This window comes from Capsicum annuum, unplaced genomic scaffold (assembly GCF_002878395.1).
Source record: "Capsicum annuum cultivar UCD-10X-F1 unplaced genomic scaffold, UCD10Xv1.1 ctg2103, whole genome shotgun sequence".
In the NCBI taxonomy this organism is placed as follows: domain Eukaryota; kingdom Viridiplantae; phylum Streptophyta; class Magnoliopsida; order Solanales; family Solanaceae; genus Capsicum; species Capsicum annuum.
Window position 1 is genome coordinate 192,510 of NW_025826927.1, and position 14,458 is coordinate 206,967.

The 14,458-nt window shown below is 29.3% G+C and overlaps 1 protein-coding gene across 1 annotated transcript in view; it reads right to left on the minus strand.

Moving 5' to 3' along the window:
* The window catches only part of LOC124890623 (probable LRR receptor-like serine/threonine-protein kinase At5g48740), an 18,260-nt gene extending 3,812 nt beyond the window's left edge, over nucleotides 1–14,448 (minus strand). Inside the window, exon 1 of the mRNA XM_047402419.1 lies at nucleotides 14,349–14,448. Within this exon, the coding sequence (XP_047258375.1) occupies nucleotides 14,349–14,360 (12 nt within the window). The 5' untranslated portion in view covers nucleotides 14,361–14,448. The remainder of the gene's footprint in view (nucleotides 1–14,348) is intronic.
* Nucleotides 14,449–14,458: the final 10 nt, after the last annotated feature.

Sequence of the window (14,458 nt, forward strand, 5' to 3'; positions counted from 1 at the left end):
CATATTCTCAAATCACTTTGGGGAAGGTCAAAAGACCAAAACAATGATGTTAAAACATTTAATACATGAATATATACATAGATTCAAAAACCCCATTCTAAAATATGATTTTTCTATGCCCATGAGAATTTAGGAAAACTCCGCGTACCTCTATTTCGGAAAATAATGGGTGCTTCTTGAAGCCTGTGGATTGGGGATTCCGAATCTCTTATCAATTTTGAAAATTCACGGTTGAATCTTGATTTATTTGGGTTTTTAGTTTGAAACCCTGGGGAGTGTTCTTGAGAATTTTTAGATGAATGTGGATGTATTTTGGAGAATTGGGGACTGAATTTCGTGTTTATGACTGAATAAGGGTGGGAAAAGGACCATTTTGCCCCAAAAATGGAGTGTTTAAGTCACTTGAAACCATAAGATATGCGCCACATATGATATCGCATATATTTACATACGCGCCGCATATGATATCGCTTATATTTACATAGGCGCCGCATATGATATCGCCTATATTTACATAGGCTCCGCATATGATATCGTCTATATTTACATAGGCGCCGCATATGCTATCGCATATGCTTTCCATTGGCCATGTGCGATTGGTTAGGCGACGCATTCTACTTTGAAAGGCCATAACTTCTTGCTCGGGTGCCGGATTTTAGTAAAATTGGTATCGTTGGAAAGCTAACTCGAAAATCTATTATTTTACACATAGTAAGATCTCTAATTCGATATATACAAAGATTCATGATCAATAGAAGTTGACATAAATTATAACGTCAGCTTAAACTTAATCGATCGAAGTAGTTTTCAACTCGTCCTTGGGTCAAAGGACCTCTATGATCTAAATTCAAACTTGAATGGATTCACATACTACGCAAAGAATTAACATACCATATTGGCATAGAATTTATGGCTTCGGAATTATCAACGCATCAGAATCATGGTCTATATTGTAGCCCGAAATGCGGGGTGTTACACCAATAATAAGTTCGCCTCCACCTTTGTAAATTTCATAATTTCCACCGCCATCATTAATACAAACACTAAAATCTTTTAACACCAACAGTAGTTTTATCTCCATTTTCATCAATTCCACAACACCATTATCGATGCCTACTGTGTTAATTAGAAATTGAGCCACAAAAATCTTACAAAAATAAATTTGTAATGAAATTAAAGAGTATGGTAGGACATTGAAATGATGGTGAGAAATGAAAATAAATGGTTATTAGCAATTAGGCTTCTTATGGAGTTAGCTAGGTACCTCCGGCAAGCTCTCCTTCTCACAAAAAAATTGAATTCAAGTAAAAAAAAATAGTATTTTTTGTTCTTTATTCTGATGGAATGAAAAAGATGGAAATGGGAATGGTGATGGAGGAAGAGGAATGGAGGAGGTGACATGGTAGTTGTGAAGAAAGGAGATGGTGGAACAAGAACAAAAAATAAGTAAAAATAATAAATAAATTATGACTTGGACAATTATTAATCTATTTTTTTCCTTCTCCCGAGAGCTTGGAAGAGTGAAAACACTCTCCTTGTTAAAGGGTATATTAAATTTACTTGAAACGGATTTAGGGGGTAAATAATTATATATAAAGTTTGAGTGTTAAAGTAAGTTACGAGGACAAGTTTAGGGGGATTTTTTATGTCTTTTCTCTTTAACAAAAGATGATGATGAACTCAAGTTTGGCTAATTTTCTTATTTTAATTTTTTTTAAGAAAAATGATATATAAATATATATATCACTGAAGTATTGCATAAGGGGTTATCGTTTGCTTTCAGTATGTGGAGAGAAATAGTTTGGATTGACTCATGTGCGGATTACTAAAAATTGAAATAATATGTCGATTAAAATTGCCCTAAATAATTTCACTAAATCTTAGCTAATGAAACAGCTACGATACTAATAAAGGTAAGCACTCATATATTGTTTGCATTGTGAACTTCAAAAGATTGCTTTTTCCTATTTTATTCAAAATCAAAACACATTATTATATTTTTTGTAGAATCACATATATAAATACTCTATAATTTTTAAATTCTCAACTCTAGTAATTAAATGATACAAAATAAAGAAGGATATTAAACAATAAAAATAAAATATCATATTTAGTGTGATTTTATAAGTACAATCTGAAAAAAAATAAAAATAAATATTGATAATATAAATTAAACATTTATATCTATCTAACGTTATGACTCATTTGAAATTTTGCAGACAAAATTTTTAACACTACCGTTTGCTCCGACCGACTGTTTGCATCTCATAATTGCCTCTACAGTATCTGTGCTGATGATTTCCTTTGTATTTTTCAAGTCAAATCAATAATAAACACATAAGTGATATTTTCCTTACTAACAGAGGAATATGAAGAAATATAAAATTTAGAATGTTTGTTATCATTATTTTAGCAAGAATTAAGAGGTAATATAAATGTTGAAGACTTCTTCATGTTTAAGCATTGCCGGCTCAACCTCTTTAGGAAAAAGACAACCGCCTAAGGTCTCCAAATTTGAGGGGCCACATTTTTCTAACAATAATAGATTATGATTTTTATAAAAAATTATTAAATACTATTTGTACAAAAAATAAACTTCTTATGTAAAAGTAAAAAATTATAGAAGAATTTGATGTATTTAAAGTATGTCTCAAGAAAGATTAAATGCATTAGTTATATTAACCAAAAAAAAAATATTAGAAGAAATCAACTATAATATTTACAACTTTGCATCTTAGGATTTAAAATATAAACTTTATAAAAGAAATTTAATTTTTTTAAAAGACTTTCATTTTATTTTCGCCTTAGACCACCGATTTGCTTGAGCCGACCCTATGTTTAAGACATTAGTGAAATTTTTAAATCCTTTCTACATTCTAAACTTTATGTTGAGAAGATTTAACTTTAACATAAAAAGTACATAATGTAACGGAAAAAACATTTAAAGAACATATAAAAGAGTGAAAGGAATTAGTAAAGTAAAGAAGTTTTGGAAAGAAATAATATCAACACTAATTTCACTCCTTCTTGTTAGGTTTATTGTGTTATTTGATAGCTTCTTAATTTTTTCCTTTTTTCGTTATTTTTTAAAACTATTTTACTCTTGTCTGATTGATTTTCATTTTCTCCTAAGTTTATGGAATAATATCTCCTTTCAAATCACAAAATAGACTTTTAGTTATTCTCCTCTTAATTTGATATGAATTCTAAAAATAAATAGATTGATTCTTTCTCCAAATAATTCTTCTTACCATTTAACACTTTCATTACTCTTCCTATAAATTCCTCAATTAAAATAGATTTTTTTTCTCAATATATAACATCTCGTAGGAGAAATTATATTGCAACATATTGTTCAAAAACTTTTAATCTTGAGAGAAATATTTATCACATAATTTTTTTTTATTTTCACCAATTGTTCAGTACTCACATCAGAACCTGATTAGTCCAAATTCATGTTGGGTGTGGCTCGTTCTAGGACAGTGCTCCCTATCAATTTTATCTAGATCTTAAATCGAAACCTATCTACTACACAACATTCTTTGATGGTTACAACCTTTTTCATTGCTAACAAATTTTTTAGGACCATGAAATAGTGTTTAGTATGGAGTATTACATATAAATAAAATAAATAATCCAGTACAAAATATTTCTAGATCAAACCTGACTCAACACTGTAGCTAAGTCCCGATTCAGCTTTCATCTTCATCGTCTTTGAAAGGATCTTGGTGTTTTCAGAGACACCACGGTTGCTCACAATGCAGACTATCATCTCAATTTATATGCTAAAAATTTAATAGCTTTGGAGAATGAAAGGTTTTGATCTCTTCATTTTTCATTCAATTAAATGTGTATTAATTTTAAAAAAAAAGAAATGAATAATAAAGAATGCAAAGAAGCATTATTGATAATGTGGAAATAGCAACTTTTTTTTGGAGATTTTTTAACATAAAACAGCAAAATAAATTTAAAAATTTGAGAAAATAGATAAATAGAAATACTGATCATAGAGAGTGCCACATCAGCATATATATATATATATATATATATATATATATATATATATATATATTGATTTGAATTTTATTTATCATAATTATTTTCATTTTTCATAAAAGAAACATAAAACTCTTCTATATTTGGTTAACTTCTTTTTTGGAGGAAAAATTTTGGACCTCTACAAATAGAAAACCCCATCTTCTCATACCAACAACACAATAGTATCCACAATGTAGTCAATAAGAGAGTCTTGTTTAGGGAGAGATTTTCTCTTTAATAGTTTTTCTATAGTTTGCAAACTATCAGCTTCCGCATGACGCACCATCAATTTCAAACCCAACAAATGATATCAGAGTCTACGATTCAAAGGTCCAATAGTTTGATGAAACGATATTAAAGACAGGTTCAAAGCGGTTTCAAATCAAGATGCAACCAATTTGATGATAATGAAAATTTTTGTTCAACTACATGTGGAGAAGAAGTTTCAGCCATATTTTTAACATTCTTGCTGCATTTTTAAAAATAAAAATAAAATATAAATTTTTAATTCATTTTTAATTATAGTATTTTAAACTTTATTTTTAACCATGACAAGCAGCAATGATGAAGATTATGTGAAAAATCAAGATCATACAGCTGAAGAAAAAAGATCAAATAATTATGTCAAGAAAATCAAGCAAAAAAATAGAGATTCGTTAGGGTTTTTGTACTCATTTTCTCACCAAATTTGAGTTTATTTTTGTTGAAAGAAAAATAAAAGTAATACCATAATTACTTTTATTTTTCCTAAATAAAAAATATAAAACTATTTCATATTTGATTAACCTCTTTCTTGGAGGAAAGGTTTTGGGCCTCTCTAACTAGAACACCTCTCTTTTCATATAACCAACACAATAGCATCCACAATATAGTCATTAAAATAATCTTGTTTAGGGGGAGATTTTCTCTCTAATTGGTTTTATGCTTTTTTTATAGAGATAATACCCAATTACCCTCCTGAACTATACCCAAAAAGGTTATGCAATACCTCAATTTAAAGGGGTCCTTTGCCCCCTAAACTAATTAAAAGTGGAATTTTTACTCCTTTAGTTCCCATGTGGCACATACATGGCACACGCGTGGCACACACGTGTGCCTACGTGAACACTTAGTGTGTTGTGCCATGTAAGTGCCACTTATGTGTCACACAGGCACTAAGGAGGTGGAAATTTCACTTTTAGTTAGTTCAGGAGGTAATAGGACCCCCTTTAAGTTAAGGTGTGGCATAACTCTTTTGGGTATAGTTCAGGGGGCTAATTGGGTATTTTCTCCTTTTTATATTATGTTTTCATATATAGGTCAATTGGTCAAATTAGATATAATCATGCTTTTAGTATATCTTTTTTTTGTTATCTGATTTATCGCATTTATGATTTTTCTATTATTAATCTTCACATGATGCACTCTCAATTTCGAACCCAACAAGAATAATACATTAGTTGGAGAATGAGTTAATGATCTCTTATATAAATTTAAATAATTCATTTTTCTTTTAAAAAAATTAGTTTATGAAATTAAAATAGACCCAAAAAAATAGCTTATGAAATTAAGTTACACCCAAAAGTCATATCTTACCTAGAGCCATCAAAATAGGCTTAGCGGCCCTTGAGACCGACCCAATGCAACCTGCTATTTAGGTAGGGTTGAGTTATGATTTTTGAACCTATTTAAAAATGGGGCTTATAAGCCCAGCCAAGTCTGCTCACTAGCTCTTGAGGCTTGACTGAGGCTAGGTTGGGCCAGCCCGTAGACTAAAAGACTATTAAATTAAAATTAAAAATATATGAATATTGTGAAAGAAAAAGTAATAACTAGAAATAGTAGTTACTGAATAAGTTTGATATCCTACATAATATTTAACATATTAAGTGTTAAATCTTAATCACCAAGTATAGATGTTTCATTTATTGTTTTTAATCAAATCAATCTTAAAATTAAAAGAAAAACGTTAGCAGAAGGAATTAAAAATATAAATTGTGATTAGTCAATAAATTCTAGCTAGTATCTTACACAACATTTTACTCATTTAACATTAAATCGTTAATACTAAAATTTCTAACCCTAAATATAAAAATTGCAGTCATCATGAGGTATTCAAACATGTGTTACAACTACATAAAATGATAGCACAACATTACCCAAATTCAAAGTGATAATATTTTTATGTAAATTTTAAATATTATTAATTTTTGACATATAACGTTCTGATATTATTTAACTTATTAAATTTGCATATGAATTTAGGTGAAGGTGATGCTAATTAAGATAATTTGATCAACGAATTTAAATGTGCTTGACGATATATTAATGTTGAAAATAATACAAATCATCGTAAAATTATGTACTTTATCTAATAACATGTTAGAAATGTGAATTGATTGTTCTATTAGTTCAAATATAGATTGAAGAAGGAAATCTAATAAAAAATGATAAAAATGAAGGACTAGTCCGCTGGGTTAGGTTATACATTTTAAGGCCCTTTAGAGTGAAGGGCCAGCCCGTGTTAGACCCTCAAATTCTTTGACCCGTGAGGCTTGAACTGAGTTGGGTTGGGTCAGCCCATTTTGACAGCTCTAATCTTACCTTAAGGAAATTAGAGGAGTAATGGCACATGGAATTAGTAAGTTGCAGGGAGCAATGATGGATGATGATGGCTATTGTCTCCGTTGATAAGCACGTCTTTTTGTACAAAGAAAAAAGGAGAGATACTACATGAAACAGAGTATGTCATGTGAATTCGAAATCAAAATAATCCAAGATATGAATAAAGTGACTAAAATAAATAACCATTTTAATAAGTTATCAAAATAGGATAAAAGTAATAAATTACTATGTTTTATCCTTATTTTAACGATAAAGTAACAGAGATGTACAGTGAAAACACTTATTGTAAATCGTAAAAAATTCTTACATTTTATAATTTTTTTGTAAAACATCATAAATTATTAGGCTTTACAAAAATTTTACGTTTTACATGAAAATTAAAAAAAAAATAATGTATTGTTAAATCATCAGCTTTGTGTCAACTTCAGTTAAATCATATACGGTTTATGTAAAATTATTTTTTTTGTTATGATTTATATAAATAATCTCACCTAAACGATCCCCATCCCTTTACCCACACACCTTAGCTTTACCAATTTTACCTAACTGATTTATATAAACTATTTTTCTTAGTGTTGTTTATATTTTTTCCTCCGTGTTCTTATTTTGGAGGGACTTATCTGGGAACAATTTAAGTGGTTAACTACCTCCTTCAATGAAAATTTTTTCGTCACTTACTACCTTGTATGTATTTTCCCTTCTTGATATGGTAATTAAGGAAATATAAGGAGATGATTTAATAGGAATGAATGCTTTCCTCCACGAGACACTGAATAGAAGCTTAAATAATTCATTAATTCCTTCAGAAGTTTAATAAAATTTACATAAATTGTAACTTTTTAATACAATTGCACGATTTGATTAAAGTTGAGATAAAGTTGTTTTGATGATACACTGCTTTTCTTTAAAAAAAAATAAATTGGTAAAACATAATAAATTCTACACATAATAAATTCTTACATTTTACATAAAATTTATAAAACGTAAGAATTTTTTTATTTTAGCAAATAGAACTACGCGTCTTTGATTTTAAAAAAAAAACAAAGTTAATCTTATTTACAGCGGTCATCACATCTGTAACTACGAGGAAAACCTTTTATGTAAAAAGGGTTATAAAAATTATAAACAGTTTTCTAAGTTATGCCTATGAGTTTTGTAAGAATTTCTTAATTTTACTTTTCTGTAGACCTCATTATCCACATTAATGTGTATAATGAGATTGATTCTAATTATTTATTGTGTATAAATAGTTCGAATGAAAAAATTTATTGTAGATCCCATTATCCATGTTATAGTGCAATAAAATTGTTTAGAAGGTATGACACTTTATTTTAATTTACATTATATATACTAATAGCGTAAATAATTTTATACTATCAAAATCAATTTAATTAAAATATTATTGCGGGTACTTAAAAATAAATTACAATTACTATATAGATAAACAAAGCCTTAAATTCATTCATTGTGACAGTTGTTATGATATGATATAATTAAATAATTAAATTATGTTAGTTGGTGGAGTCCTAAAAAATCTTCCAACAAAGAATTCTTTATACTTTTATACGGTTTAAAGAATTTAAGAGAGAAAAATAAATGTATAAAGCGATGGAGACCGGTTGATAGGTGTATTGATTTAACAAAAATTTATTGATTTGACAATTCGCTGTTCCTTTTTTTGAATTTTTGTGTAAATTGTAGTTTTACAAAACTTTATATAAAACGTAATAATTTATTGTGTTTTACAAAAAAAAATTATAAAACATAAGAATTTCTTACAATTTATAAATAGTGTTTTCACTGTACATCTCTATTACTTTATCGTTAAAAAAGGGATAAAACGTATAATTTATTATGTTTAGTCTATTTTGATAACTTATTAAAAAGATGATTTATTTTGGTCACTTTATTCATATTTTGACTTATTTTGATTCTGAGTTCCTCTCGTGTCATGCACTCCAAAGATGATTAGTTTCTACTGCTTGTTAGTACTACTCGATGGTAACCGTTGCCCCCAAACGCCCTCTTCTCAGCGTAAATGAGAAGAACTAATTAATACAAAACTCGTCAGTATAATTGCTTATTTGTTATAAAACATAAAATAAGAACAAGAAAAATAGAGAGAAAAGAGAGAGTAATTATTATTTCTCTTGAGGGATTCTCTTGATAGAGTCAATTAAAATAAAGGAAAACCCCTTTATTTAGAGGAAAAAATTAATCTTGGGGTTTCTAACTTTTTCATAAATAGACATTCACTATACATGGTAAAGTAGACATTCACTATACATGGTAATATATTTATAACATTCCCCCTTGAATATCTAATTGATAGATAATGTGCCTCGTTAAAATCTTACTAGAAAAAACTCAGTGAAAAAAAAAATCTAGTGAAGGAAAAAGAGTACACATATCTAACAATATGCATATAAGCTGCCTCATTAAAAACCTTACAAGAAAAACCCGGTGGGACAAAACCTCATAAGAAAAAAGAGTACAACGCGTATTAACTCCCCCTAATGAGAACATCCTTGAACCTTTGCATCCCGATCTTACGCATCATCTTCTTGAAAGTTGCAATTTGAGGAGACTTGGTGAATAAATCATCTATATTGTCACTTGAACGAATCTGTTGCACATTAACATCACCATTCTTTTGTAACTCATGTGTATAGAAAACTTTGATGAAGTGTGCTTCGTTCTATCTCCTTTTATGAATCCTCCATTAAGATGTGCTATGCATGTTGCATTATCTCTGTATAACATTCTGCGTACATTGTCACATTTCAAATCATATATTTCTCAAATGAGATGTATCATGAACCTCAATCATACATATTCTCGGCTTGCTTCATGAATAGCTATTATCTCAGCATGATTCGATCAAGTGTTAGATAGACTGCTTTATATATCTCCAAGATATGGCAGTATCCAATCATGTAAACAAATTGCATGTTTAAGACTGAGCTTTATGTAGGTTAGATAAGTACCCAAAATTAGCATAACTAACAAGATCAAGACTGCAAAACTAAGCTCATATCGATAGTTCCTTTTAGATACAGTAATATAAGTTTGATCTCATTACAGTGTCTCCTAGTAGGAGAAGAACTATACCTTGCTAACAAATTAACTGAAAAGTCTACATCAAGCCTTGTATTATTCGCAAGATATATTAGTACATCAATTGTACTAAGCTATGGTACTTCAGGATCAATTCAAATTTGGTATACTTCTCATTTCAGCAAATAATCTATTGATTTTGAAAACTCTCTAAGAGTTCTAAAATTTTTCAAGCTATAAAATTATACAGTATAAGGATTATAAATAAGTTTTTCAGAAACTTTTATATGCTTCAAACATTTTGAATCCTTAAAAGTTCTCATGTAAATTTTGTCAAGTGACAACTTAAATGAATGTAGAATTCAGAACCGCACAATCTTTCACAATATTGCATTAATATTGTATCAAAGATATTGATGATATATTATTTTGTATCGGTTGACAATTTAATATAACATTTTGAGATCTCATCATTTCATTATTTTCAGGTACCTAAACCTCTCATAAGGTTTTATGAAGTGTTATGTCGTAGGCTCTTCAAGAGCATATTACCTTCTTATTATGATTATTTGCTCCTTATCCTTTTCAAAGATTATTTCATTTGAAATCGATTGGTCTACTACGCTTCACACATGCATAGAATTTGTCCTTTATAGACACAAAATAGGAGCACTTGCAGCTTAAATATGAGATGGTTTTCAACATTTGACTTGAATTATTTTTTGAATGAGGATCTGATAATAATTCTTCACATATTTCTTAGCTACTTATAATCTCCTCCTTATGTTAGGAAAACTAACATACATCCTCCATTTTCTTTGAGGAATCCATCCTTGTACATCATGGTATGTTCATTAATCTTATACCGCACATCAAAACTATTAGATGAAATAGTTGGTTTCTGACCTTGAACCAATTGAGAGGGAAGAAATAATCATAATTTATTGGTCTAATGCATACAAGTGATATTGTATGTAACATATCATATTTCAGACCAACACATAAAGCTTTGTTCTCATTAACAATGTTTTAGCTATTTATCAAAGACATTCAATGTCAAACTATCATCATCAAGATGAATTGTTTTTCTTATACAATCTGAAAATTATGCTTTTATCTCAAATTTATTGAGCAAATAACTTTATGAATGTCAAACTACAAGTTGGGAATAAATATACATGTGATCATCTTATTGATGCATCTTTTTCAACATATCACATGATAGGTGAACGGGTCATATTCACTTTTTATAATTTTCAGATTTTAAGGGATTCAATCCCAACATTAGTTGGTCCAACCAACTTATCATAAGAGCAAGCAACATTAAAAGTAATGAAGAATTTTCTAATACTTCAATATATGTTAAATACTCAGTATGCATATCTTTGAAATGTCGCAATCGTTCATGTCGATTTGATGAACTTTTATTCTAGCAAACTCTAAGTTACTATGACATGCACCTTTTACTTTAGTAAATTTCAGATTTACTATTACATGAATAAATTTTAGATTTTCTACTTTAGAAGTAGATTTCAAAATAACTATTCTCAATTATTCAACCTCTTTCGGAGGTGAGTTGTGATACCATCACAATCAAGTACACGTTTGCATTAATAAACTTTTCATTCTCCAAGAATAGAATATAATCGTGCCTTAAGACTATCAAATTCTTATAACTTATAACCTCTTTCATGATATTGCTACTCCAGGAGCACATCGAGGCATATACATATCTTTCAAATATTCACTTCAAGAATGGAGCAAATTGTATCTTTCAGACTTATCATATATTGCTACCACATTCACTTCATGGAATAGAGCATATTCACCGAACAAGTTTCATGATTTTTTATTAAATACATATTATTTTTTTCTTAGCCATCATAATATCATTAATGTGGTGCATTGAGATTCAAACTCCACTTATTATCCATATAAAGACGTCTTAGTCATAACTCGGTGGGAATTGAACTCAACACCTTATCATCATTGTGTATTGGAACATTTAACCCAATGTCTTACCCTCTTAATGAGATGAGATTTAAATTTATCATCATATATTTTAATAATATTGTTCTTCATAAACAAATTTAAAGCATAAGTGATTTCAAATCAATTATTTTTTCTCAAATCCAATAATAATTATATCATTAGTAGCGAAAGACAAATAACATAAGAAATTACTAACCTTGAAATTACCTTTAGATTTATAACCTCACCTTGTTTGACAGAGTCTCATGCTGATAACATGTTATGAAATATAAAATAGAGAAGAATAAGAGTAGAGAGAGAAGAGAGGAGACTTCTTTATTTCTCATGATGATTCTCTTGATGGAGTCAATTACAATGAAGAAAATCCCCTTTTATTTATAGGGAAAAACTAACCTTGGGGTTTTAAACTTATCCATAAATAAACATTCCCTATAAATGGTAAAATAGACATTCACTATATATGGTAAAGTAGACATTCACTATATATGGTAATATATTTATAACATTATTTTAATTTTTTAGTGTAATTGCTACTTGTGTTTGATTTTTTTTATATTCTTATTCTTACTTTTTTTTTAATTAAATTGATTAATAAATATATTTTTTTTGGTATAAAAATTAATTAAATTAATTTTTTATATATTTTTATTAATAAAAACTAAATGAAATTTAACATAAAACATAAATATACATATATAGTTATAGTAGTTATCACTATAGCAAAGTTCGACTGTATTGGTAAAGAAATTGATCAAACATGCTCCTAATGTATTGGAATGTTTTAAATTTTTTATTTTAATCTATTGGACTCTGGCCGATGTTAATTTTTGAGTTAACAATATTATTTACAACAAAAACTTACAGCATTTATATCAAATAAATAAATGTTAGATATTTATTGTTTTATATACCTTTTTAACACTTAACCATGGTCACGTAATATGCATTTTTACTTTGGTTTGTTTATTCTTAAATTAATTATTTTAGTTAGGTGCAAATATTTGGTATGGATTAATATTTACGGTTATTTGCCTTGAAAATTATCATGATTTCATCTCCGGCCAGTACTGTAATTTGTATAGCATAGTTTACGTTATATATCGGGAAAAGAGTTTTTTATTATATATTCTTGACTGAAGTGTTGGGAATTAATAAACTGTTGCTCAATCATTTTTCTTCCTCCTTTTTGAACTTGCTATTTCAACTTTTTCCTTGCTATTTCAACTTTTTCCTATTTATATCCATAATGCATAGGATGCTTGATGCTTGGAATTCCAGCATATATGATTGTCTTTAGGCTTTTTGCCTTTCCCATCTTTATATATTCAATAGCTTAGCTTTTAAATCAATCTCTATGTTGTTGTCTTCTTCATCAAGGAAAATTAATATCTCATGGACTAAGAAGCATAATTAGTCAATACATATCAAAGGACTAAAAAGCACAAATTTAATATAAAGCTAATCATTGATTATCCTGGCCCATGAATATTTTACAGCTCAATCAACGGTGAAAAAGAACTCTAAAACAGCTCAATAAAGTTGTTTCTCATCACCACTAAAGCTTGAGCCTGTTTAGTAAAGCTTAAAAATTTTTGATTGATTTCAAAAATACTTTTAATCGAAAGTACTGTTTGAAAAATACCTTTAACAACAATTGTAGTCGATCAAATTATTTGAGAAGCATATGTTACAAAATATCCAATAGAAAGACAGAGAAATAACAAAAAGAATAGAGTAAATGTATTTTTCATTATACTGTTGCAAGCTCTCTTTATACAACTGAGTTATAACGGTTAAGTGCAGATAAAAGGAACCAACGTAACTGATAGCTAAACACTTGCTAAACATATTGTATTTTCTTAACTTTCTGACCAATAGGTCGAAATGAGTTCGAGTGCCTCGGGACCCGAACCAAAGGTCCACCTAACCTAAAATCGATATTTCGGAGCTGTTGGCGCAACCAAAATTTGCATACGAGATCTTTTTATTGATGTTTTCGTCTGGTGTCCATTTGGAACCAGAGAAGACATCTAAACAAAAAATTAGCTCTAAAAAATAAACGAACTACCAGTCATCTCTAGCAAGTCATAATGACTTGAGGCAACTATGTAAAGGCTCTGATGGCGAAAAGCAAAAATATGAAAAATGACATGAAGGGTCATTACAATGAAGCACTAGCAACAACAACAGCAACAACAATAGCGAGAGAAGAACAACAAGAAGAAAAGGAAAAAAAGGAAAGAAGAAGAAGAAGAACTTGGGCAACTTGGGTTTTATGAGATAGGTTAAAGTGTAAAATGAAAAACTTTAAGGGCAACTCCTACACATGAGTCAAACCCCTTAATCTTTAGGATTAAATTGAAGGAATCTGGAGACCCCGAGTGGCTACGTGAACCTCGGCCACAAATAAGTTCAATCAGAACGACTCCGAAACTGTATATGTCACTCTTTTCTGTGAGCTGTTGAGTGGAATAGTATCTGTGGGCAAGTAGTGAGAGAGGTTTAGGATATGAAGTACCAAATATTAAACTGGACATGGATAATAAACGATTTGAAGCTTACTCGGGGTCAAGATAGCCAGCAGTGCCTTTGACAACAGTGCTAACATGAGTTGCATCTGATTGAGTTACTCGCTTAGAAAGGCCAAAATCAGATACCTTAGCATTCATGTCAGCATCTAGAAGTATATTGCTGCTCTTCACATCACGGTGTATGATCCTTGGCTCACTTCCATTGTGCAAGTAATCCAAACCTTTACAAGCAATAA